We start from the raw sequence: 27,891 nt of genomic DNA on the forward strand, positions 1-27,891 counted from the left end.
CCCGTGATCTTTCAGATGCGGTTTGTCTTGCTGCAACCCTCAAGATGTGGGAGAGTTCTAGTCTGGGACTCAACAACAAGGGCAACAAAAAGGCAAAGACAAGGATAGCTAGTCCAAGGCCAAGGATTATAAGGACAAGGCAAGTGGGGGAGCCTCGCCTCACCCCTGAAGAGCGTTGTGCCAAGATGGCTGCTGGACAATGCTTTTATTATGACTCCATAGAGCTAGACATTAGATAGTAGCCGACGGGCAAGGTTGGACATCGCAAGTGACATGTGGTATTGATGACATGGTGGTGGTGATGTGGCATTGATGACGGGTGGTGGTGATGCGGCATTGATGACGTGGCATTGATAATGTGGCGGTTGGGTACAACCAGCCGCGACAATATTACTACTGGCTGATTAGGAGCATTGGTGCATATTTATATGTGGGAAGCCAAATCGTCATATTCATCTGCTTTCCTCAGTGTTGGACTTCACAGAGTGTTTCTCTGTAGGCGAAGTAGGTCATAGGGCTATGATTTGACGTCTTTATTCTCAACGACACCTTGTACTTGAATTTCACTTGTATTACTTCTTTCTTGTACATGATACAGAGCAATAGTTTAGGTGTGCTGTATGTGTGATTCCGTGCTCTTCTTTCTATCTCTGAAAAACCCTAGCATAAAGGCACAAGTGTTCTACACATGCATAAACAAGGTTAGTGCTTGGGGCAGGTTTTGTAATGACTCCTCTTGAAGAATCACCTAATACACAGGCATAAACAAGGTTAGTATAAACAACATAGAAGGGTGAAAGCAAGCTCACCGCCCAACCGTAGGTCGATTCCGCAAGCACCCCCAAGCGATGGGCTAAGGTGCCACCCCCACAAGCCAAGCCAGTCATAGATAACGACTTCACGCGTATTATTAATAATTAACCTTAGCTACCCGTATCCGCCTGCTCTTCCCCTAATCTCATGGTCCCCTAACCCTGCTAGGGATGTTGTTGAAGATCTTCGTCATTAGGCCATTTATGCTTTTGGTGAAGCTCACATTGAGAAATATTGCTATCTTGGCATTCATTTTATGCACAGAGATGATTGCATTGTTATGCAACAAACTAAGTACATAAAGAGTTTGTTGAAAATGTTTCACATGGAAGAGTGCAAGCTACTTTCTACTCTAGTAGAACTAAGTTTACGGCTTAACATGCATGACATTGGTGAACCTTTTGAAGGCGGCATTTACAGCCAGGCAGTGGGATGCCTCATTTACTTGTGTAACACAACATACCTTGTGGGGTGTCTGTTGAGCAAATTCATGCACAACCTAGGCACAAAGCATTGGCAAGTTGTGAAATTTATTTTCTGTTATCTACAGGGTACCCTGGATCTTGGTTTGTTCTATCCTTAGGGGGAGGGGGGGGGATAGCTTACAGCTTCATGCATATAGTGATTCAAACTGGGTTGGTGATTATGATACCAGACAATCCATTGGTGGGAATTGTTTTTTTCTTGGGAGTTCATGTATATCTTGGTTGAGTAAAAAGCAACCCACTGTTGCTACATCTACCTGCGAGGCTAATTACAGGACAACCTTCACTGCTACGGTAGATTGTGTATAGCTGAGGAGATTATTGGCTGAGCTTCGTGTAGTGGGTGTGTGCTGACACCCACTACTATTCTCACTGATAGCTAGACACCCACTACTATTCTCATTGATAGCCAGAGTGCTATGGCCGTGGCACGAAATCCCATGTTTTATGCATGTTCCAAGCACATTGAGATTCATTATCATTATATGAGAGAGAGACTACATGTAGGGGAGATCAATTTATCTTACTGCCCTACACAAGATAATGTTGCAGATCTATTTACAAAGGCTTTGCCTAGAGAGAAGTTTGAAGCTTTTCGAAAAGCTTTAGGCTAGCTCTCATATAGAGAGTGATTTGCTTCCTTGTACAAGTTCACACTTCAACTACAGAGGGGATATGAAGGCAAATGCACACTTATGGTAGTGCTATGTGTGAACAAGACCTAGACAAGGGCAGTTTTTCCATGTGGTTTTCTAGTGTGAAAGGACACTCTATCTATTGTTTTGTACTTTCATATTATTATTATTATGGATGGATATATGTGGAAGGTTGACTCTTATCATCTCCATTGATTCTCACTCTTAACACCTGTGTACTATGTCTATCTCCATCTCTGTGTGGCTATCAGCTGAAACCCTCTCTCTCTCTCTCTACCCGCTTTAAACTCGGTGCCCATCATGGTATTTGATGATAGGTAGGAGGGTGATGTTGAGGGGCAAATGTATCTGTGCTTATGGCACATTGAAGGGACAACATTTATTGTCCTCTTTGATATGGGCAGTTGTGAGGATGCCATTTCTCCTCTGTTGGCTAAAAAGATGAGTTGTACACTTGTACCCCATCATCTGGACGTAGACGGGTTCACACCTGGTCTTTGCACTTATATTTTGCTTAGGAGTTTGAATTCAAGGTTCAAAAGGCCACATTTTAGCGAAACTTCATTGTATCATCTCTTTTGGGATGTGAGATGATTCTCGACATTAAGTGGTTCAGGGACTTTGCACCCATTCTTGATTGCAAGCAAGACACTTTCACAATTGTTGCTGGTGTTCGTGACCTTGTCCTGATTCGCGAAGATAGGAGCACCACTCATCTCACATATCTTGATAAGAGCCATTAGAAAAGGACCCGAATGTGCTTTGATATATGTCCGTAGCGAGCAATCTGCTGTGCAACTAGCAACTCTTTTGAAGCAAAAAATGGAAAGTCTTCTCGCATAGTATCAAGATTTTATGTTGAAGGATGATCTCCTGCATGTTGGGTATTCGGGCCTCGTGTGTTCGCATAGTATCAAGATTTTATGTTGAAGGATGATCTCTTGCATGTTGGGTATTCGGAGCCTTGTATGCGCGTATTCTTCACGGATGTATTCGTGTATATGCATCCACCTATGTACCCACTTGTGTCCATGTGCGTACGTACTGTCCCCAAATAGGGCTAAGTATATGTGTATGTTCTCCACCCTATGTCTGTGTGTAACCTTATTCATGTATATGTGTGTGTAAATCCTTGCTTAGGTGTGAACACCCCTTGAAAGGTTCTAAACCTACAAAAGCATGTACTTGATTCGAAGTAATATCATCACATCATTTTGAGTTGTGTAGTATCATCTTTCTAAAGCATTGTTACATTCTCTCTCTCTTTTTTTTTTCGTGAAATGGTGTTTTATATTATATGCAAAATGTACATCAGCCACATGGCTCACACAGAACCTATGGCCCCAAACAAAACCCCCACAAAAGATCCTCTAAAGGATCATGACCATGCAAACCTGTACACTAATAAGAAAGCCTCCTAGCCAAATAAGCATCCCAGATAGAAGCATCAAAGATGAGCCAGCCGAGCCGCCGTAGACCATAAGGAAATAACATCTGCATCCAGTAGCTGAGCTGAGAGAAGAGAAGAAAACTGCCAAAGCAGCAAACCGCGGATACGTAGAATGTGCCCATGTATTCCAGACAAGGAATCAAAAATGAAGCCATTCCGTGTAGTCCAAATATGCCAAAGTCCTGTCCATCTAAGGAAATGGAATATCACAAGGTGGCTGTCTGAAGTAATGACTTGAGGACAAATCCCAAATATCCACTGATGAGCCGAAACAGTAGACCTCTCTACTGCCTCCCAAACGCGAGAGACAAAAGACCAAATCTGACGGGCCACTGGACAACTCATGAACAGATGCATAACTGTTTCAGTGCATGTCGTGCAGAAGAAGCAAGAGGCCAGTGTAATTTTACGACGGCTCAGCTGATCCCGTGTAGGTAACCCTCCCACCAACATCCTCCAAATGAAAACCTTACCTTGGTAAGGGAGTTTAGACTGCCAACCACTCATAAGAGTTTTCTGCCACCATGATTTAGACTTGTGCAATCCCCACACCTTATTGGCCTTGGCTGAAACCCAATCTTTCTCTGATACAAGCTTATGATAGACCTGGTTAGCTGAGAGTGATATCAAGTCACCAGATTTACATATGGTGCCCAATCAAGCCAAGGCTGATCTGCAGATGGCCGAGGCAATGGAGTAAAAGGCTCAACTGCATGCATGATGTCAGCCCATAGTGGCTGAAATGTCCGAGGAACCCTAAAGTGCTGCCGAATACGACGAAATGAATATGGCCTGTCACGACCAGGTATCACAGCATCTCGGATTCTAACCAAGCCTAGCCTGACCATGCGGTTGAGTCGTATGCGTGAAGCATCTCTGTCTGGCCAAACAATGACACGCGACTCCACAAATGTTTCGAACTGCAAAGAGTTCAAAAGTAGTCTTTCATGACCAGGATCCCACCGAGCCAACAGTAGAACTTCATGCCAAGAAAGGAGAATATGCGATAAAATGTGTGATGAGCGAATACGGACAGGATGAGCCGCATTCACAATGTCCCACCATGAAGCCTGCACACATGTCCGCCCATGTGACAATCCCTCCAACTCAATCAAGTCACGAGCCATGAAAACCCAAGGCTGCTCTTGCAAACACATATCCTGAAAAAGCGCCCACCTACGCGCCACCATATGCAAGCGGACATCCAGTAAAGCAGCCCCACCCATTCTTTTGGGCGTCGTAATGTGATTCCAAGCTATCCATGTTTGACCCATAATATTTCCTTGCCTCTACCACAGCATAAACCGAATGGGAGCAACCAAACGGATGAGAGATTTGTGCGTCCAAGGTAGCAAAGGTAAAAAATAGGAAATCATGCTAAGCATAATAACCTGAGCTACCTTAACCCTCACATGCATAGGCCACCCTTGAGCTTTCCAATACACAAATTTATCTGAGATCCTAGCAGAAATCCAAGCAAGAAGCGCTTGGGGGTCCACATCCACACCCACCGGATATCCCAAGATGACGAACAATGTCTCCTGTGTGCACCACACGGCCTTGCCACCCTAATGCCTCAAGATCAAATTCCGTGCATACAATGAGGGCTGATTTTGATGAATTTATTTTCAGCCCAGAAGCCAATGCAAAATTATTCCAAGCTTCCATTGCTCGATCTATATTGGCTTTTTCGGCCCTGAGAAACATAAAAGTATCATCCGCAAGGGCTTGAGCAACCAATTGCTTGCCATGAGGGAGATGCAAACCAACCACTTCACCATGCGATGCCATAGCATGTAGGCGAGATAACATAGGATGAGTGGCAATGGCAAAGAAAAGAGGGCTAAGAGGACAACCCTGTCGGAGAGAACGGGTGAGAGAAATACCATCCGAAAGTCCTCCATTGAGCATAATCCGCGTGATAGAGCCAGAGCCAAGTAAATGCACCAAATTAGCCATTTTGGGACCAAGGCCCATGGCTGTCATTAACTGAGAAAGGAAAGACCAGCTGACATGATCAAAAGCTTTTTCAAGATCCAGCTGCACCATCACAATCTCTTGCTTCTTTGCCTTGGCATAATCCACTCCAATTTGAACATTAAGAATATTATGCAAAATATTCCTGCCATGCACAAATCCATATTGATACGGATGAACAAGAGTAGGAAGCACCTTCTGCAAGCGATTGGCAAAAATCTTTGTAAAGATTTTATACATAATACCCATAAGTGAGATCGGGCGCCATTGAGCCAAAGAAGTAGGCGAAGGGACTTTGGGCAACAAACGAAGTATGCCCAACTTCCAATCGGCAGGCATATATCCCTCATCCCAAACCCTTTGACAAATAAGCGTCAAAGGCTCTGCAAGCTGATCAGCATATTTTCGGAAAAACTCATTTGTCAAACCATCCCAACCAGGGCTCTTTCCCATGGGAAGTTTGGAGAGAACAGCTTCCACTTCCCCTTGAGTAACAGGAGCATCAAGCTGAACCGCCACATCAGGGTCAACTTGATATCGTACTTCAGCAAACAATGACTCCCTTGCAGCCAGGACAGCCGGTGACACATCCTCTCGAGGGGCAAGCAAATCTTCATAAAACCTGATGCAATGCTGAATAACCTCAGAAGGTTGAGTAACAAGGTTGCCTTTGGCATCCATCAGCCTAACAATATTCTCACGCATATGTTTTTGATGCAACTTATCATAGAAGCGATGAGATTGACAGTTAGCATCCCGCAAAGCATCAAGACGTGCAAGTAGTTTAAAGCGAACATATTGTGCTTCCTGCACCCTAGATAGCTCCTTTTTCAGCCATTCTATGGCATCCGCAACTTCAGCATCCATAGAGTCAGTAAACATGAACGCCTGCAAGCCCTTTAAAAGCGACTCAAGGAGGACCACATGCTGTTTTTGTATAGAGGCATTAGCAAGACCATAATGACGTGCTAATTTCCGAGTGTTGGTAAGGAACACTGGCCAAGCATGATAATCAGCCATGGACACTCTTGTGGAGAAATGTCGTATCAACTGACGCATATAAACATCAAAAACTTCATGCTCCAAAAAAGTGTGATTTAAGCGCAAAGGCAAGCGTCCCAACAAGCCTTTATATGCATCCACAGGATGATAGACCATTTCAAACACAAGCGGCCAATGATCTGACAAAACCTGTTGCTGATCAACCATCATAGTAAGAACCTCTGGCAAAAAGAGATCTTGATGTAAAATATACATCCTATCCAATCTAGCATAAGTGCCCCGAAACTGTTGTGAGGCATAAGTGTAACCCCTTTCATCTGAATGCAACCAAGACCACATGTCTTGTTTTAGCGACCTTGCTGCAAAAGCTTCCCACGCCTTTCTCTCCGGGCCATCCATTACAGAATGAGGTGACGTGGCTTGCTCCCTGGAGACACACATATTAAAGTCCCCCATCACAAAGCCAGGATGAGAGATTGAAAGAGCACACAAGTCATTCCACAGCAAACGGCGTGCACGAGCATTATTTGGAGCATACACCCCTAACAACCATAAAGGCGTATCATCCCAAACAATCTGTATCACTAGAAATCTTCCATGAACATCTTGAATCACAAGAGAAGGCTGAAACTGCGAACGAACAGCAAACATAACACCTGACTGCGAAGCAGGATGTCCGCTGTAGAAAACATGAAATCCCTTATATACATAGGCTTTGCCAGCCAACTTATGCTGCTTATGTTCAACTGCACACAAAACATCCTAACCATGACAAAAAGTTGTACGCCAAAGCCTGAACTGCTTTTGGCGCGAAGAAATACCCTTTACATTCCATTGTACAATTTTCATAAGCCTTCCCAGAAAAGGAATCAACAAGGCCGTGTACTAGGCCCAGGACAATCTGCCAAATCACGAACCTTTTGAAGCATTGCATTTTTAGACATGGTATTTGTGATCTCAGATTGCCCTTGGAGTTCCCGAGCACGTGTCAAAGGGTAATGACCATCCCATGGCGAGATGACCTCACCCTTCGAACCAAACACAAGAGGCAATTATTGTTGTGCTTCTTTTGTTAGGCGATTTCTAATAGGATAGCATTCTACTCTATCCACCCCAAGAGGCCCTGTACCTTGAGAAAGTTGGCCTCCCGGCCTCTCAATCCTGGTCTGTTGCTGGGCACCTGAACCCAAAGGGCGACGAGCATATGTATGTAAGGGCCCCTGATGAGCACGCAAAGGCCCCCGCCAAACAGCATCTGAGAAATCCCCCCGCGGGGCAACAAATCGTGTCTTTTTACCACGTACTTCCACCCATGGCTGCTCAACCTCATTCCGAACATCCACATGTACATCCATGTGTTGGGCATCATGTGAAGGAGCATCATGCTCATCTTCCATGGGCAACTGCCCATCAAGGATATCCTTTGTAGCAGCAACTTGTTCTTTCTTAGGACATTCGGAGACAAAGTGGCCCATCTCACCACATTTGAAACAGTGGCCAGCAAATGTATCCCACCTCAATTCATACATTAAAGGTTGCAGCCCAGCCATATTGACACGCAAATGTGTCGGCCTAGGTCTCCCAGTATTCCACAACATGCATAGACGATTTCGGTTTCTAGATGTCATTCGAGGCACCACCAAGACATCACCGATACCTCGCATGAGACTTGGTAAAACACGCCAAAACATTGGTGGGAATTGTTTCACTTCAACCCAAACTGGGCAAGCCTGACGCAACATATCTTGGTACTCTGCCATAGGCTTCCACGGAACCACATGAACCAACTGCCCATCCAAAAAAAGTGGCACCTGCTCCAAGACTGCCCTACGGGCTTCCGAAGTGCGAAAAAGTATTTCATAAAAGCCTCTCGGACCATCGTAAATCTCCTCAAGTGCCTCAGGCGACACCAAGCGGCCCAGCCATGCTCTAAGACGAGGCAACAATGGAATACGCCCTGTAAAGAAAAAGATAGCAGCACGATCATGAAAATCTGCTAGCTGTTGTAGCAACAAAGGAGTCTCCATGCATACATCAGCCACACCACTATTATCCACTGCAGCCATTTGCACGCTATTTGCCTTCACATATTCTTGCAGAAGCTCACCAGTGATCTGCAGCAAACGTGCAAACTCCGGAGAAGGTGCCTGAGAACTTTCCGCTGCATTCTCTCCAACATTCACCGGAGTATAGCTTACATCAACATCAAGCCTTTGACGTTTTTGTTGCTCTGAGGCATCTGAAGCATAACCCACATCCTTCTCGATCATCTCCTCAATAAGATCCATGTTAAGGCTATTGGCAGCCATGTCGCCAACAGCAGCAGCCGGATCATCCAAATCCATGTACAAAAGCAAAGAAAACTCGTTCCCTCAAACCCAAATTCAGCACCTGCTACAGTGCTGGCTGGAAACTCTTCTGTACCTGCAGTACCTGCTGAAACCCTACTGTACCTGCAGTACTGGCTGGAAACTCTTCTGTACCACTTGCTGAAACCCTACTGTACCTGCAAGTCACCTGCTAGAAACCCTACTGTACCTACAGTACCGGCAGCTGGAAACTCTTCTGTACCTGCAGTACTTGCGGAAACTATTGTACCTGGAGGAACCCCTACTGTACTGCAGCACCTGCTGGAAACCCTACTGAACCTGCAGTACTTGCTAGAAACCCTAGTGTACCTGCTGTATTTACAGTAATACCTCTTGTTGCAAGCAGCTCCACTGATAACGAAAGGCGGTATGTTGTCTTCTCTGCAAGGATGTCGATCACACAAAGGGCAAGCGTATCTCTGCTGAACGGCCTGTTGATGGCGACTATCTGCTGGGGGTGACGACTGCCTGCTGATGGCGACTATCCGCCTCTACCCATCTCTCTCTCTCTCTCTCTCTCTCTCTCTCACACACACACACACACACACACACACACACACACACGCCCTGAGGTAGGGCAGAAGCAGAAGCTCGACTATGAACAAGAACTGGCGAGCACGACCAGCAAGAGGGAAGGACCAATAGTAGCCTCTCTCTCTCTCCAATCTCTCTCTCTCTCTCTCTCTCTCTCTCTCTGTGCACCACATTCTCTCTCTCTCTCTCTCTCTCTCTCTCTCTCTCTCTCTCTCCAGCTTGCTTCTCTCTTTTCTTCTTAGAGAGAGATTCAGAGAAGTATGGAAACTGTGATAGGACTTTGGTAAAGAGTTAAGAATGGTGGTGACCAATTTTCTGTTATCAACTACCTCATCTATATTCAATAGGTGTTCTTTTAGGTCTGCTACCTTGGTAAGGTGATTTGTGATGGAATCACCCTCTTCATGGTCAAGTTGCCTAGCTCCCACATTAGGTACATGACTCATGCTTCATTATGGGATTGGAACATGGTCTGGAGGACCACCTAGGTAGCCCTTGTAGAGTTGTAGGATCGGATGTGAGGAACAAAGGATCACTTGATTGAAAGAGCAATCATAGCCAGTGCTTGAGTATCATGTTTATCCCGCCATCTTTGATCTTTAGTGGGTTCAGGTGGCGGTGCTGAAATGCCTAACACCACTTGTGTCACAGTTTGAGTCCCCCTTGATGCTGCTTGGGAGGTGTTGGGAGTTGGTGCTGTAGGACGAGGCTCTTGCCCCGTGACAATCTCCCATAACCCCTTGGCTATTAGTAGACTCTTCATCATGAAACTCCATAATGAGTAGTTGGGACCATCAAGCCAATCTCCAGTTGTCATGAGCCCACCAAACCCGGAAAGATGTAGTGGTAGTTGCTCTTTGCGACATCTCCCAAAGCTGGAGAGGGTACTAGAACACGAAAGCCCCCCTTGATGTGAGCTCTTAGGAAAGTAAGAGCAAGAGAGAGGTACAAGAGTGTGCACACAAGGCACCGGGATATGATGGGATCGAAGGTGCGATCGCCAAAGTATACCAAAACAGGCTGTATATTTGAGTGAGCTAACACAAGACTACGGGAAATCTGTTTTGCAACACCGAGATGAACTATACAATTCAAGGATGCACTAAGAAAACATCATGAGTGCCTATGGATGCTTCCAAATCTCACAAGACCTTTTCTTAAAAAAACCCCGAAGTGTGGCATAAACTGGCAAATTTGACAAAAATCCCTAAATCACAAAAATCCCCAATTTTTCTTTTTTCAAGAATACATGATATGACTTGCTATATACCTTGCGTGCTTGCTGCTAAAGCCTCCTGACGAAAAGCCGTTGCTTGCTAACTATACATGCTGATGTGGCCTGCTAACAGTATGCAATCATGGCATTGATGCTCCTTTGGAGTCAGCTTAATGACAAGTAGGGAAACCACATGCATGCACTTGATGCTTCATCACCTTTTGCAGCTAGCACACACAAACGCCTTTCTCAATGTTGACCAATACCTTGATGGTGACCAACAATAGCATCTCACACTTTGGACTCCGTTGCTCTTGGCGACGTGCACCTCACAACATCGGGCTCTGATACCAATTGAAGGACCTTGATATGCAGAGAGGGAGATGTCGACCAACAAGGTTTAAGCGTACTAATGACACTTAATTGGGAGATTAACAAAGGATTAAGGATTAATAAAGAGATTAAGGGGTTAAACGAGAGATTAAAAACTCGTGGATTTGAAGCATAAATTGATCATTATAATAATGGTTCTTTTATAGGTGAAGCCCCCCTTCACAAAGGTGTAGCATAGGCTGCCACCACATATGCCACATGTCAAACATGATTCCAAGTGTCCCTAATAGGTGTCATTGTGCCACACATTGTTGCTTACATAAGACCCTTTTAAGAGATTGTTCCTACACAAAGAACTTGCACACACTAGCGGTTGTTCACACACATTGGAACTGCTTTTTTTAAAGCCTATTTTACACAATATATAAAGTGCTAGTCTACACAATCACCTAGCATGTATTTATTTCCACATAATCACTATTACTATCTAACAATAGTGGCTTGCTGAAATAAGAATGATGGTACTTGGGATGCATGGGAAGACACTATTTTCATCAATAGGTATGGGACTTCCGGCACCAATTGCCTTGTTTGCAAATATTGTGGTGATACCTTGCAAGGTAGTAGCACTCAGGTGAGGGCTCATTTCACATGGGAGGAAAAGAAAGGTTCACATGGTTGCTATTGTGTGAATAAGGACATTTTGCTTGCATATGGTGGCTTGGAGCAAAGGTTCCATGAGATGTGGCCACTCTTGTGCAATTCATAACCTTGAGAGCGGATTGAAGCACACTAGTGCGGGGTCAGGTTGGAGGCCAAACATGGGGCTCCTAGTTGGGAGATATCCCTAATGTGGGAAGAGACTTATGAGTGGTGGCGTAGTTATAAGTAATTATAGGGTTAAAAGCTTATAAAAACACTAGGGCTAATTATAAAGCCCACTGGCCTATATAAGTGAAACCGAGGCTCATAAGTCATCTAGTTTGACATCGCTGAGCATTGCCCATCGGGGATGTTCACCGTAACGACACCTGTAGGGTGTGGCCTGGTGGTATGGGATGTCATGTCTTGCTGCGGGGGAGCACCTCCAAGGATGTATCTAGGGACTTCAACTCGGGGGTGAGTCCAGAGGACTCAATGGCTGGGAGGTGAGCCTTAGGCCTCACTACTGTGTGGTTCCATGTTGGATAGTTCTAGGGCTTGGTCATGGAGGACCCTGTAGTAAGCCTGAAAGTGGGTCTTAATCCTGTTATCAAGGTATCCAAGCATGATCATTGTGAGGGGTTAGTTGTGCAAGTTTGTAGGCCCCATAGCCAGTCATGGTGTGCTTAGCATGAGGTTTCTAATCAGAACATCTACCGATTCCAGAGTAGTTGGTACTGCTTTTGTTTGTTTTCGCGTGTTTGTTGAGTCTATGTGATTCACATAAAGTATTGTACGAGGCTATCCAAATGAAGGGACTGGTCCATTTTCGGTCCCTAGTAACACTCCTAGCACAACATACATGTTATATAAATTGTACACACTGAATGAGGAGGGTGTTGCTTGGTCCCCACTTGTTGGATGGAGATCCTTTACGATTGTCTTTGCCTTGATTATTTAGGCAATCAATGACTGAGAGCCCAGATTTTAACCAATATGTCTAAAAATGCTTGGTTCCAACTGGAAATCTACAGCACCAATATATGCAGGGTGAGAATGCCCAGTCGCCCAGTCCTAATGCAAAAGCAGCCTACCTCTGTAACAACTCCAATAAAGATCCGATCATTCACTTAATCCGTTGGTAGATACAACTCAAAAGCAACTAAACATTAAGCTTTAGCACTCATAATTATCCAATAGAGACAATACATGGGCTTCTATGCGCAAGTGCAATTAATAGGAAAAGCATGTAAATGCACCACCACTTACTTGATGAGTGGCAGGATATAATTCCAAGTAGAGACGACCAATGGCTATTGTTTCGCAACTTGCAGGTACAAATTTGATGATGAAAGAGTAACAAAAGAGAAGTTAAAGACTGCTTTGGAAGAACAATATGGAGGAGAAGAGGAGGTATGGAGATTGTAGTATTGTAGTTTTGTTTGTCCATGCTTTTCAAGTAAGGCTTGAAAAGTATTCGGCATCTTTTGCAGTTACCGCAAACAAATCCAGGCTTCAACAATGCACCTTTCAAGTTCACAAAGTATTCGAATGCATACATGCTTGTTTACATCAGAGAGAGTGATAAGGATAAGATTGTTTGTAATGTTGATGAGAAAGACATTGCAGAGCACCTGCAGGTAGTCTTTGTCTTCCTTTGGCAAGAAGATAAGCTTCAAAAGCTCTTGTTTGAGGTTTTTAATGGCCATTTGTCATTATCTTTGTTTTCTTTTTGTTAAAAGACGAGGCTAAAAAAGGAGCAGGAAGAAAAGGAGCATAAAAGAAAGGAGAAGGCAGAAGCACACCTTTACACAATCATTAAGGTCAGTGATTGAGAAGACAGAACACACTCTCAGGTCCCATCTTTTGTTGGGTTTTCAAGTTTCTGGATGTGTATGCTTGTAGGCAGACCTGCCATCCTTTAATCCGATTCCACTTTGGGATGCATGTGATGGACTTTGTGGGCCTGGACAGGTAGCTCGAGACCACAATCTTGAAAGTCAAGTAGGGAAAGACATCTTTTTTGACCTTGTTGATCACGATAAAGTACAGAGCTTTCGGATACAGAAGCAAACTCCCTTTATTCAGTTTAAGGTAAGGGGAAATTTCTATTTTAGCTAGTCTTCTTTGGATTCTTGTGATTTTGGAATGTAATAAATTTTTGGTTGCAGGAGGAGGTTGCCAAGGAGTTGGGAATACCTGTTCGATATCAAAGGTTTTGGCTCTGGGCTAAACGTCAGAACCAGACTTACCGCCCAAATAGGCCCTTGACAGAACAGGAAGAATATCAAACGGTATACTGTCTTTTGCTTTCTGGCAGTATTGGGATAAATGCGTAATCTACATAGCTTAAGTTTCAGCATTTTTGTTTGATTTTCTCTGTTGCAGGTGGGCCACTTGAAGGAAGCGGCAAACAAAGCCCATAATGCGGAGCTGAAACTTTTTCTTGAAGTCCTTCCTGATCAAGTATTGCGGTCTTTAAAACTTATTTCATTTAAGTTCTACTTTGATCTGTTCTAGGCTGGAGGATTTAGTGCCCTGCTTTCTGCATGCTGCAGCAGTGTATTTTATGTGGGATTTTAGAACTTTCCTTTTTTGTTACAATAATATAGGATCCACAAACACTCTTCTCTGTATATCACAAGACAAAGGACGACATATTACTTTTCTTCAAGCTTTACAATCCAGAAAAGGAAGAACTACGGTAAACTTTACATTTTTTTTTGGAGAGTATGCATATATATTGTGTGTGTGTGTGTGCATATGTGTGTTTATATGGAGAGTAAATATGTGTCTGCAGAACACCAAAGGGTCTATGAGACCCAAAGGCAACATTTAGTGCATTAAAAGACCAATCGGATTGAAGGGGCATGTCTACTACCCCTTGAAACCTAAGTCAAACATAGTAAATATATGCTCTTATGTGTGTGTGTGTGTGGAGTGCGTGTGTGTGAGCATATCTTGATATAGAGTTCTACACCCACTATTGGGCACTGATGACGTTAGTGGGGATGTTGTAGTATCTAGTCCATACTATGCATAATGGAGTTGATAGTTATATAGTCTTGTGGGTTGACTACCATGAGTATATAACATGCACGTTCCTAAAAGGTGAATTTGGGCATGTTCTTGGATTCATCTAGGTATATAATTCAGCCGTATTAGCGGACATGCATATTTCACATTGTGAAGTTTTCCTCCGAGTTGCAGCCAGTTGATTTTGTGCTAATTCTTTCTATCTTTAGTGGTGCATTTGGCCTATCAACTACTTATTTGCTATACTAATTCTTTCTATTTGCTACTTCCCTTAGTGCTAGGCTTCATTATGGTTGAGTCTGCCCTGCATCTTCGAAGGTTTGACAGAAACTCAGTATGAAGGGCTTTGTGTGAATATATGCTCTTATGTGTGTGTGTGTGTGTGTGTGGAGTGTGTGTGAGAGCATATCTTGATACATAGTTCCACACCCACTATTGGGCACTGATGACGTTAGTGGGGATGTCGTAGTATCTAGTCCATACTATGCATACTGGAGTTGATAGTTATATAGTCTTGTGGGTTGACTACTATGACTATATAACATGCATGTTCCTAAAAGATGAATTTGGGCATGTTCTTGGATTCATCTAGGTATATATAAAGATTATCGACTACTCCTGTGGGAAGGTTTTGGCCCACTATCCAGGATTATGAACTTTCCAGACTACTGATGTCTAGGGTTCTTTGTGATGGAGCTATGCAGATATAGAGATCTCTTCTCAGATAGGGCAAAGCCCAGACTCAGGATACCTCACAACCCCTCATCACAAGCTTCTTGTTGGTGGCCCCACACCCCCCTGGGGTCACCTTGCATAGAGCACATCAGCTTCTATGCACCAGATGCCTCGTCTGACAGGTTCGAGGTGACCATCCATGTGGCAGCTCCACATCCGTGAGATCCCTCGAAGAGATAGGCCCCAAAACACGAGGTGGATATAGAGACCCTATACAAGGTCATGGATGTTGCCCCTGCAGAGTGATCATCATACTAAAGGTGGTACCTTATATTCACGATGTGAGGCAAGTAGCTATTTTAATACTTTTGTATTCAGATGATTATCTCGTCTCTTCACATGATCACTACTGTATATGTAACTAGTTGTTTCATTTTCTTTTTCCATGATCTAGTTACCTCATGGAACCATTGCAACACATTTTTCGTCTTATAGACCCTTCGGGTCATTTGTATGAAAAGATGCAGGGGAGAAGAGAGCTTGAGCTCTTGTAAGCACACATACACTCACAAAACCCTAAAAGAGAATACACAAGGTGAGAGGCTGAAAATCTTCTTCTTCTTCACACAACACTCAACACACCATATACAAAGATAAGAGTACACACAATATGAAAAGGTACTCACACAACACTCAACACACCATACTAGGGTTCTCTATAGTATGAACCCAACTAAATGAGCTGGCGCTATAACTATGCCAGTCTTAAGAATGGCTGTCACACAGCCTGTCATCCCACTGGCCGCATATCACCCATGATCTCACCAACCATGCGAGTGGTGTAAGTGTGGGGCCTATCCCCGAGGCGGGTCATCAGTGTCCACCGCCTCACTAGATGAGCTCGATATCTCAACACTCCCCCTCGAGCTCAACTCCATCTCATGTACACCAAACGAAGCCGTGAATCTGCGGAGCTTCTCTGTACCGAATGCTTTGGTGAAGATGTCAGCGACCTGATCCTGTGTGCTGACATAAACAAGGTCAACGTCTCCTGCCAAAACCTTCTCTCTGACAAAATGGTAGTGGACCTCTATATGCTTCGTGCGAGCATGAAAAATTGGGTTCCTGGCCAACTGTATACTGCTAATGTTGTTACAGAAAATGACAACTTGTCTATCCACTGATAGACCCAAATCTGCAAGTAGCTTTCTCAACCAAGCTACCTCACATGCTGCCATAGCAGCATCTCTGTACTCCGCCTCTGTATTGGATAGAGCAACCGTAGGCTGCTTCTTGCTGCTCCAAGTCATAGCAGCACTCCCCAAAGAAAACATGAAGCCAATAGTAGATCTTCTATCTGAGATACTACCAACCCAATCAGCATCTGTGTACCCGTGTACACATATCTCTGTCCTAGTTTCATAAAATAGTCCACAATGCAAAGTAGACCTCACATACCTCAGTATGCGTCTCAATGCATCTAAATGCGGTTTCTGAGGAACCTGCATAAACAGACTCACCAACCCAACAGCATAGCTCAAATCTGGCCTGGTGATCGTCATGTAGATCAAGCTTCCTACTATGCGCCTATACATAGTAGGATCCTCCAAAATCTCTCCTGAATCTGCACTCAACTTGCCATTCTGATCCAATGACACTGAGGTAGATGACAAAGATCTTTACATCAAAGATCTCTGCATCATGGTTCCCCATAATGATTAGGTCATCTACATAGATGACAACAAGCACAACCCCTACGACAGACGTCAGACTGCTGCATGAGAATTCATAGCTTAAGTGTCTTGCCAATGTCCTCACAAAAAGCTCGCTGAAGCTCCTGCCGTCACCCCCTGCTCGCGCTGCTCACCCCTCGCCTTCCCTTCCTCGCCCCCTGTCCCCCGCCTACCAGCGCTTTTGCGCCCCTCCCTCTTCTCGCCATCGCGCCCCCCCCCCCCCCCTTCTCCTCGCTTTCTCTCCCTCTCTCGCGCTGAAGCGCCCCCCTCCCCCCCCCCCTTCAGTTCGCCTTCGCGCCCCCGCTTCATTTCGCCTTCGCTCCCCCCCGCTTCAGTTCGCCTTCGCTCCCCTTCAGTTCGCCTTCGCCTTCGCCCCCCCCCCCCCCCCCCTTCAGTTCGCCTTCGCGCCCCCTCCCCTCGTCAGCGCCCCGTCCCCCCCCCTCCGCCAGCCCTCTCTCCCCCCACCGCCTGTCCTTTCGCGCTACTCCCGCCCCCCCCCTTTTTCTTCGTCGCCTTAACCCCACCCCCCCCCCCCCCCCCCCGCTCTTGCTATTTTTTCCGCCCCCTAGGGTTCTTTCTTTTTTTTCTTTTCTTTCTTTTTTTTTTTAAATTTTATTTTTTTATCCTCCCGCCTTCCCTCTCCGTGCAGCTCGGTTCTTGCAGGTATCGCATTCGCTCCGCCTTTGCCACAGCTTCAGACTCTGATGGAGGCTCCTCGCGCCCCACCTCAGAGGGACTCTTCTGCAGTCCCCTCGACCGTCCCTGAGGATACCCCCATCAGGCTTTCTCTTTCGCCAGAAGAGGAAGCGAGCCTCGCCGTAGAGGTGGAACGCCTCTAGGCACATTCCACCATCTGTAGTCGGCACTCGCCCCAGCAGAGGGGAGATCCGAGATCTTCTTCAGGCTCCCCTTCTTGCAGATGTGGGCAAGATCCTGGATGTACAGCTATTGGGCCGTGGACATTACCAGATCGAGTTCGAGGCCGCCCAGAGTGTTGCCAAGGTCCTTGCCATGAGTCCCCTTGACATCAGGGGTGCTCGGGCTTTCTTCAGACCTTGGCAGCATGGATTTGACCCAGCAGCGGCGGAGCAGGGAGCGCGTCTTTTTCATGTTACAGTTTGCTTCCCTGGACTTCGCCGGGAGTATCTTCCGCTCCTCCCCAGGCTCGGAGCATTGGTGGGCTCGGTACTAGAGACTGGCCCCTCAGCTGCTTCAGTGGTGGCCAGAGCAGCTGGGCTACCTTCGGTCAGAGTGTTGGTGTCTGACATCTCCTCCCTTCCTAAGGTCATTCAGCTACCTAGGATAGGGGGGGGGATGGATAGATCAGAGAGTGGAGTTCTCGGGGCTTCCGAATCAGTGCTTCATTTGCAGACAGGTCGGCCATCTGGCCACGGCCTGCCCTTGCAGGAGACCCCGACCCTCACCACAGCAGGCTACTGATGGCCCGCCCACAGATTCGGCTCGGCAGGCTGCCTCCGGGACTCCTGCTCAGGCCACAGAGGCCTCGGAGTAGCAGCCTGGACAGGGGCGCCACCGAGGGAGACAGCCACAGCAGCACGTCCAGAGACCGCTGCAGCAGCAGCCACAATCTCAGCCTCACTGGGTTCCCGTGAGGAACAGCTTTTCTCCCCTCCAGGAGGAGACCCCCGCGGCGACGACTGAGGACCAGGAGATGCCAGCACCCCCTCCTTCACCCCCCCCACCCCCGTCCCCCCCCACCGCCTCGCTTCCACCATCGCCTCCTCCCGCCTCCGCCCCGGTTTCGGCAGCGGCTCCCTCTCCACCCCCCTGCCTAGTAGAGCACAGTATGTCATTCTGAGGATGCATGATGAGCTATTGGGCGTGCTCAACGTCTATGCGCCCAATCATGCTAGTGCCAGAGCAGAGTTATGGACCCAGGTTACGGATGCATTGCCAGAGGCCGCACATTGGTGTGTCGGGGGAGACTTCAACATGCTTGAGGACCCGGCAGATAGGGTGGGAGGCAGTCATGTTACAGTGCACGGCACGGAGCTTGCAGCTTGGGACCGGTTGTGCATGTCACTGAGGATCATTGATGCATGGCAGCATGGGGCTTTCTCCCGGTCTCAGGACAGTCTTAGTTTCTTCCGGTCAGATCGCCGGCAGGGAGGGACTAATCTATCACGGATTGATCGCTTTTATGTGGGCGACTGGTTAGGGGAGCGAGGGGGCTTCGTCGGCATTCTCGCTGGCACCTCATTTTCAGATCATGCGCCAGTTATCTTGACATTGGAGGAGAGGACACGGGAGCCCAGCTTGCAGTTGAGGATCCCAGAGAGGATACTTACAGATCCCAGTCTCGCTGAGGACATTGAGAGGATCTGGCACGATAGTCAGTGCTCTGACCAGGATGCAGCGGGCCAGTGTGCCCAGGGACTCATCGATCTTAGCTCTTTTCTGCATGTTGCAGCTTTGACACGGTTGGGAGAGATTCGCGAGCGGGAGCATCGGCTGAGACGCAGCCTTGCTTCGCTACAGCGCCTTCAGGAGCAGCAGCCTGCATGTGAGTGGGCGGCGTCCCAGCTGAGCCAGGCACGCCAGCAGGTTCGAGAGGTAGAGGAGCAGAGACATGAGTTTTACTATTGTCGTCATGCCTCTCAGTGGACGCAGCTTGGCGATAGAGTGACTGGAGAGTTTTTTGAGATCACTGGGCCCCGTCATGCGCGAGCAGGAGTCCGCCAGCTTGGTAGACCGGATGGATCGGTAGCTACTGAGCTCGGGGAGATCAAAGCCATTGCCACTGCATTCTATAGAGACCTGCTTTCAGCGGAGCCTGCCACTGAGGATCGAGATGTTTGCAGACAGACTGTGTGGGCCCATGTGCAGAGGAGGGTCATAGACCGTATGCGTACAGTTCTAGGTGCGCCTCTGTCAGAGATTGAGCTTGCCGAGGCCTTGAGGGTCCTGCCGCGACATAGTTGCCCAGGGGAGGACGGATTGACGCCGGTCTTTTTTATGCGCTATTGGGACCTTTTGGGGCCAGGCCTCCGCAGGGGCTTTCAGCATGTTTTGGACACTGGGGTGATGCCGCAGAGCTTTTCAGAGGGCTTGATCTATCTTATCCCCAAGGGGGAGGGAGTATCAGATGATATTAGGCATTGGAGGCCTATTACGATCCTCAATACTGTCTACAAGGTCTTAGCAAAGGCCTTGAGTTTGAGGATCCAGCCGTTCCTGGGGGAGTTGATTCATGCTACTCAGACAGGATTTGTCAAGGAGCGCAGTATCCTTGACAACATCTTTACTTTCTGGGAGGCGACGGCCCGAGCTAGATTTCTTGGCAAGGACTTGGTCGTGATGCTTCTCGATTTTGAGAAGGCATACGATAGAGTTGATTGGGGTTTCTTAGAGGGCACTATGCTTCGCCTGGGCTTTGAGCCAGGATGGATCAGAGGGGTGGCGGCTCTGTATTCCACAGCTCGCAGCCAGGTGTTGATTGCAGGAGGACGGGGGCCGAGTTTTGAGCTGACTAGATCAGTCCGTCAGGGGTGTCCCCTCACCCCTTTTCTTTTTCTCTTCTTTGCGGAGGCTATGAGCATGTATTTGACGGCAGAGGAGGTCGGTTTGAGAGGACTTCAGCTCCCAGTTCGGGGGGAGGATCTGCTTGATGCTGAGTTTGCAGACGACACGGGCTTATTTTTGCATGGCCAAGAGGCCAATCTTCTTCGGGCAGAGTAGTCGCTCCAGGTTTTTAGTGCAGCTTCGGGACATTGATCAATTGGCGCAAGACAGTGGCCTTTTGGATCAGTAGCGCTCCCACTCCGGCATGGAGCCCGGACCCCGGTTTTAGATGGATTCCTCCAGTCACAACAGTGCGGTATTTGGGATGCCAGATTGGCCTAGATTTGTCACCTGAGCAGCAGATTGCCCCGCTTCTTCTGAGCATTCGGAAGAAGCTTTCGTATTGGAGTACAGCTCGACTATCCTTGGCTGGGAGGGTGGTGGTGGCAAATCAGGTGCTGTTAGCGACCATGTGGTACATTACGTCTTGCTGGATCTTCTCGAGCTCTTGCATCAGCCAGGTACAGAGGTTGATCAGGAACTTTTTGTGGTCTGGGCGGGACGGCCAGCTAGCTTGGGCAAAGGTTGCATGGGCAGTTATTACACTTCCGCTGGCTCAGGGAGGTTTGGGCATTATAGATCCAGTCGATCAGAGTAGAGCTTTATTGGGGAAGCTTATCGTTCGGGGGTTGCTTCCAGGCGCTGAGCCTTGGAAAGAGCTCCTCTTGCAGCGGCTGCAGGCTCCTGCGCCCCCAGCAGGGGGCACTTGGGCACCAGAGATTCGCTGGATCTTTATAGAGATGAGGAGGACAGGCCTCAGTAGAGGATGGGAGGACAGATTTGCTTTGAGTATCCTGAGAGCTTGGGAGCTGCTGAGACCAGGGCTCTCTCAGCGACCTCCTTCTTGTGTTGAGGAGCGGGCCAGACAGCCGCTCATCTGGAGCCCAGCGGTTCGCACAGAGCAGGGTCATATGCTGGGTTCTCGGCCTCGGCTAGCCTGGGGGCCTTTAGCGGCAGGCCCAGCTCGTAGTTTTGGAGACTGGCAAGCCTTCTGCAGTCTACCAGAGGAGATCCAGGTGGAGAGGCTGAGTCACTTCAAAGGGGGGTTGATTATGAGGGATGATATTCAGGAGGCACTCACAGAGGAGTGGTTCACACCTCTCGAGCCAGTGGCACCACGGTGGATGGGAGCCTTTACACAGTTGGAGATCCTGATTGCTGTCAGAGCTTGCACTGAGGATGGCAGTTGCCTCTACTATGAGATTCAGGATGAGGGCAGACTTCAGAGAGTGGAGGTGGAGTCGCCTTTGGTTGCAGAGTGCACCTTTCAGAGGATTCGGGTAGTGGCCGCCGCTTCTCGGAAGTGGCATATTGACCCCGACCCTGCTGATGTGCTCCCAGATTGGCGCATATGGGCATATGCAGCGCGTCTCTTGGCCCGGCTACAGTGGGACCCCGGGGAGTACGAGTGGCATGATCCTTATGCATCCCTTGAGGCCACAGAGATCACCTTTTTCCAGTATACTGTTCGGCTGGGGCGACATATTTTGACGGCGAGGAGGACGGTCTCTCCAGCGGCAGCGGGGCATTGGCGACTACAGGGACTCTCACAGGAGTTCCTGGAGGATTTTTGGGCTCGGCTCTGGGCTAGTCGACAGGCCCGCAGGATCTCGACTTTTCAGTGGCTGGTCGCCCACAGGGGCTCAGCAGTTGGTACTTGGCTTGTTTACAGCGGTCTTCCGGCGGCCTGCGTCCGATGCGGCCACCCTATGGAGACACAGAGACATTGTCTTTGGGATTGCCCTCAGGCGCAACAGATTTGGCTGCGGATGTTGCGTATTCTGGCCCCTCTCTCTCCAGAGGGTATGTTTACATGGGGTGCTGCTGCTTGGTCGACTTCGTCAGGGCTTGCTATGGGCTATGAGATGGAGCAGGGCAGTCAGGCCATCAGATTTATTAGGGGCCAGCCTCGCTTGGTTCCGGCACCAGATTTCTCGTCCGCCAGCTGGACACAAGAGAGGGATTTACGATGGGAGCTCCTCGGCAGCCTCACCATCTGGTTCACCTGGAGAGCTCGGTGCTTTACGGCCTTTGAGAGGAGATTGGAGCCTCCAGCAGAGACTGTACGGGGGATTTGGCAGGAGTTGATCCACATCCTGCGAGGACAGTACGACCGCATCCGGGGAGACTCGGATGAGGCGATCTTACGGCGCCAGGCCTTTCACACCACTTGGCGCTGTGGCCCTTTCTACACCTTACACACGGGATCCCCCCGTTGGCACTACAGGCCATCTGTTTGGCTCTTCCCCCCTTCCCCTATTGTATGATTTAGCCTCTCAGTTCTTTGTACTGATGCTTGTATTTTGCAGCACCTAGGGAGAGTCTCCCGGGCTGCCATGCTGTATTCACTGCTCTGTCTCTCTTATGAGCAGGCGAGATCTTTTGTAGCCCTACGGGCGTTTTTTATATAACTAATGAAAGGATCTTTTCTTGGAAAAAAAAAAACAAGCACAACCCCTCTATCACTGTGTCTCACATACAACGAGAAATTTACATTGGCTACATGAAAGCCAATAGTGACAAGATATTCAGAAATCTTGTCAGACCATGCTCTTGGTGCTTGTTTTAAGCCATACAAGGCTTTCTTCAACCTGCAAACATGCTCGGGGTCCTCATAACCAGATGGCTGCAACATATACACCTCTTCCTGCAAATCCCCATGCAAGAATGCATTCTTTACATCCATCTCATGTAAAGATCATTGCTTTGACGCAGCCACTGCTATCACAACTCTCACTGTTGCCATCTTTACAACTGGGCTGAAAGTTTCCTCATAATCAATGCCATATGTCTGCGCATATCCTTTGGCTACCAATCTAGCCTTGTACCTGCTTATGCTTTCATCACTGTTATGTTTTACTTTGTACACCTACTTCCATCCAATGGCTTTCTTGCCTTCAGGTAATTGCACTAAATCCCAAGTCTCATTTCCATATAGTGCATCCATCTCCTCATCCATAGCTTTCTCCGAACACACATTTCCAACAGCCTCATCAATGCATGTGGGCTTTACAACCTGTACAACTTTTGCCATGTATGCATAGTGATGTGCCACATGACCATCATAGGTAAACCTCTGCATAGGATTCTTCACTCTCCCAGATCTTCGCAGCTTTGCATTCATGGCTTTCATAGCCTTCTTTACACCAGGTGTTCTCATAGCTGGTATCCCAAGATCCTCATCAAGGCTCATCTCTGAGCCACTAGACTCTCCATCAACATGAGAATGTCCTGCAGAAATGTCAGGCATACTAAGGGGCTCAACCACTTTCTCTTTACCTTTATGTGATGTACTAATCACATTTGCAGGACTGCTATTATGACGTAGCCTGCCACTCCATGGTCTATCACCTAAACCACTAGATGAGGACTCTCCTGGTCCACTCAAAGATTGTGATTGCTGACTTGTATTCTGTGCAACTACATTTCCACTCACATCAGCCTTAATAGCTTCTTTTTCAGTAGCATACCAGCTGCTCATCTCATAAAAAAGAATATCCCTGCTTACCCTCAACTCACGTGTAGCAGGGTTATAACACCTGTATCCCTTTTGCTCAAGGGAATACCCAATAAACACACATTTTTCAGCTTTTGGATCCCGCTTAGTTCTTAGCTCATTTGGCACATGCACATATGCAATACATCCAAAGACTTTCAGATGAGACAAATCAGGTTTTCTGCCAGTAAACCTCTCTTCTAGAGTTACATCATGTATGGCTGCAGTTGGAGTCCTGTTCATGATGTAAACTACTGTAGAAACAGCCTCAGCCCAATAGCTATGCGGCATATTCTTCTCTTCTATCAATGCTCACGCAATCTCAGCAATGTGCCTGTTTTTTTGCTCAGCAACTCCATTTTGCTGCAGAGTGTATCTGCATGTAAACTGTCTCTGAATACCATTCTTCTGCAAAAATTTAGAGAACTCATTGGAGAAGTACTCTCCCCCTTCATCTGACCTTAGGCACTTTACATGTTTCCCTGTTTGCTTTTCAACCATAACTCTGAAATTTTGAAAATGAGTGAACACTTTACTCTTCTCTTTCATGTAGTATACCCACACTTTTCTTGTGTGGTCATCAATAAATGTCACATAATACGTGCAGCCTCCCATAGAGATGGTCTTCGTAGGATCCCATACATCTGAATGCACAACATCTAGTGCATTTCTGCTCACATTTCTGTTATGTGGAAATACATGCTTTGTTTGCTTTCCAAATTGGCATGCTTCACATATTTTGTGCATACCTTCGACTTTAAACTTTGGCAGCCTGTTACAATTCCTTTAGTCTACATAGACTTCATTCTCTGCACATTCACATGTCCAATTCTTTTATGTCGAATGTCTGTGTCTGCAACAATTCCTGAACCATTTGCAAACATCGCAGCACTCACTTCAGGCATGTTTACATTCAATGTAAACATTCTGCCCACTCTGTTGCCTTTTGCAACCAACTTGCACTTGTCTTTAAAGTCTTAAACATAACAACCATTAGGGTTAAACCGAACCTGCAAACCCTGCTCAATCATCTGGCCAACTGAAACCAGATTCTTTGTTATGTTCGGAACATGAATTACATCTGCAAGGTACTTTACTTTGCCATACTGCATGGACAATGGTACATCTCCAACATGGGCAATTGGATGAGCAGTGTCATCTCCTGTTTCCACAAAACCTGGTCTTCCAAGGTTTTTCATCTCCTTGAACCACTCCCCATGACTTGTCATGTGGTTCGAAGCACCTGAATCAACGCACCATACATCATCTTTATGTGCTGCTTCAATATTTTCAGACATGGCATTAACGACATGTTGCGTAACAAACAACCTTTCATTATCCTCATTGTTTTTGCTCGAGGATGTATAGTTGTTTTGCTGTAATTTTCCATTTTGCATGTCAGTCTGCTTCTTATAACAATCTGCCTGCACATGTCCAGGCTTACCACAATAAAAGCATCCACGTGTATCATTATACTGCCTTTGTTAATTTCCACGATCTCTTTGACTCCCCCTGCCTCTGAATTGGACTCTTTCATCTGCGTGTTGTTGTTGTTGTGAATTTTGGGACTGCTGTTGTTGTTGCTGCTGGCCATAATTCTGATTACCTATTCGGCCACCTTCTTGGCCGCGTCCACGGCCTCCTCTACCTCGTCCTCTTCCTGAACTTGTGTAGAAGGCCTGTTGCTCTGAACTGTTTTTGTTTTGTGAAGACTGTTGGTCTTCACCCAAGCTCGTCTCTTCTATAATCAACATAGACACCACATCTGTGAAATTGGGAATGTTTTCCCAAGTCTGAATAGACGTCTTGAACGCCTTATATTGTGGCTCGAGACCACGTAGACAGACTTTCACCTTATCATTATCATCTACTAAAACACCAATAGATGCAAGGGATTCCAGAATACCCTTGATCTTCAATGCATAGTCATTCACAGACATACTCTTTTTCTCCACAGTATGAAGTTCATTCTTCAACTGTATCTTTCGTGCCTTGGTATTCGTTTCATAGAGTTTTATCAAGGTATCCCACGCCTCCTTAGGGGACTTGGCATCCTGTATTTGCCCAATCATGGTGTCCTGTATACTGATAGAGAGCCAATACATAACTTTTCTGGCTCCTTGGTTCCAATCCTTGAAGTCTTTCACATCTACAGCAGTCGGATTGATCTCCGGTATCTCCAGTGCCTCTTCATGCTCACCTTCTATGTAGTCCGAGTAACGCTTTCCCATCAGGAAATTTGTCAACCTGAACTTCCAAGCATGGAAGTTGTTCTTATCAAGCTTCTCAGCAACAATCTGGTTTATGCCATCATTTGACATCTTGCCAGACACACAAATTTACCAGAAACAGCACTCTGGTTTGTCCTCCACAAACTGCTGTATTTTTTGCAGCGGTACTGTACTACACTCAAATGTCACAACCAGTGACCTCAATGTGCATACATATACCCAAGGGCAACGGTTGACCTCCTTGCAGCACACACAATGTCTGCACAACCAACCTGTCTTCCTGTAGTTCTTAAAATAGAGTTTTGCATAGAAACGATGACTTACCCGCAGGGCTCGAAATCGCTTGCTTTCTGAAAAACGGAGGTCCTAACGCGCTCGAAACACGTTTTCGGCACGAAAAACTTTGTCCAATAGGACTCAATAGTTGCCCTGTAGCTTTACTTCCGCGAAGAAAGCTCCTCAATCAGAGATCGTTTGCCGGTGCCTCCCGTAGAGCTCCTGACAAGGGTGTAGTCGCCAACACAAATAGGGAAGAGTAGATGAAGCTCTTACTCTCGTACCGCTCTTCTCTTGCTTGTAGCTCAGTCCTTAGCATGAACCAGGCTCTGATACCATAAAAAGATGCAGGGGAGAAGAGAGCTTGAGCTCTTGCAAGCACACACACACTCACAAAACCCTAAAAGAGAACACACAAGGTGAGAGGCTGAAAATCTTCTTCTTCTTCACAGAACACTCAACACACCATATACAAAGATAAGAGTACACACAATATGAAAAGGTACTCAACTAAATACATACTAGGGTTCTCTATAGTGTGAACCCAACTAAATGAGCTGGCGCTATAACTATGCCAGTCTTAAGAATGGCTGTCACATAGCCTGTCATCCCACTGGCCGCATATCACCCATGATCTCACCAACCATGCGAGTGGTATAAGTGTGGGGCCTATCCCCCAGGCGGGTCATCAGTGTTCACCGCCTCACTAGATGAGCTCGATATCTCAACATTGTAGACGTTTAATAGAACTTTCTTTCTTTCTTTGTACATCCGTTATATCTGGTGGAGCGCTTATGTCTTTGGAGGATCTCTTAGACTTGGAGCCGCAGTTTGGAATATCACTTTTGTCCAATCTGCTTTGACGATATGGCCTGTGGCAATGGGTTGCTCTCTCCAATGTGACACTTGGGAGGTGAGGTGAGATCATTTGGATCTGGAGGCCGAGATGCTTGTTGTTTGATGTCTCACATGAAAGAACTGGTGATGGGTGGTTGTGAGGTATGTGGGGCCTGACTTCGGGCCTCTCTGCATATGCGGTCTCCATGCTTGCGCAGCTCCATCAGATAGAGTCCCAAACAATGTTGGTCTGGAAAGTCAATGACGTGGGACAACGGACCAAATCCATTTCTAAAAAGGCAATGGAACCTCCCTTGTATCTCATATAGTACACAAGGTGTTTGAAAAGGTAGTGATGTTCTGTCTTGACCTCTAGGGAGCAAAGTCTACGAACTTTGTCCTCTTTTAGTGATGCTCACTGCTCTTTCCTTGGGAGTCGTCTTGGGCGTAGAATCTTTGTTATTGCCCGATTGACCCTGAAATTTTTTCTTTTGGTCCTTGTGCTCTTTGTTGTTCTAAGCTCCCTTATGTTGGGTAGATGATTGCTG

General features: G+C 46.8%; 1 protein-coding gene across 7 annotated transcripts in view; it reads left to right on the plus strand.

Moving 5' to 3' along the window:
- LOC147624301 (ubiquitin C-terminal hydrolase 12-like) overlaps positions 1 to 27,891 on the plus strand; it is a 57,273-nt gene that overhangs the window by 14,864 nt on the left and 14,518 nt on the right. For all 7 annotated transcript variants that reach the window (XM_086819275.1, XM_086819277.1, XM_086819272.1 and 4 more), the window contains exons 12-18: positions 12,812 to 12,890; positions 12,971 to 13,117; positions 13,220 to 13,300; positions 13,452 to 13,571; positions 13,649 to 13,771; positions 13,866 to 13,943; positions 14,090 to 14,181. In XM_086819275.1, coding sequence (XP_086675401.1) covers positions 12,812 to 12,890; positions 12,971 to 13,117; positions 13,220 to 13,300; positions 13,452 to 13,571; positions 13,649 to 13,771; positions 13,866 to 13,943; positions 14,090 to 14,181 — 720 coding nt within the window. The remainder of the gene's footprint in view (positions 1 to 12,811; positions 12,891 to 12,970; positions 13,118 to 13,219; positions 13,301 to 13,451; positions 13,572 to 13,648; positions 13,772 to 13,865; positions 13,944 to 14,089; positions 14,182 to 27,891) is intronic.

This window comes from Cibotium barometz, chromosome 25 (genome assembly GCF_041138505.1).
Source record: "Cibotium barometz isolate CiBa-2024 chromosome 25, ASM4113850v1, whole genome shotgun sequence".
NCBI classification, from domain to species: domain Eukaryota; kingdom Viridiplantae; phylum Streptophyta; class Polypodiopsida; order Cyatheales; family Cibotiaceae; genus Cibotium; species Cibotium barometz.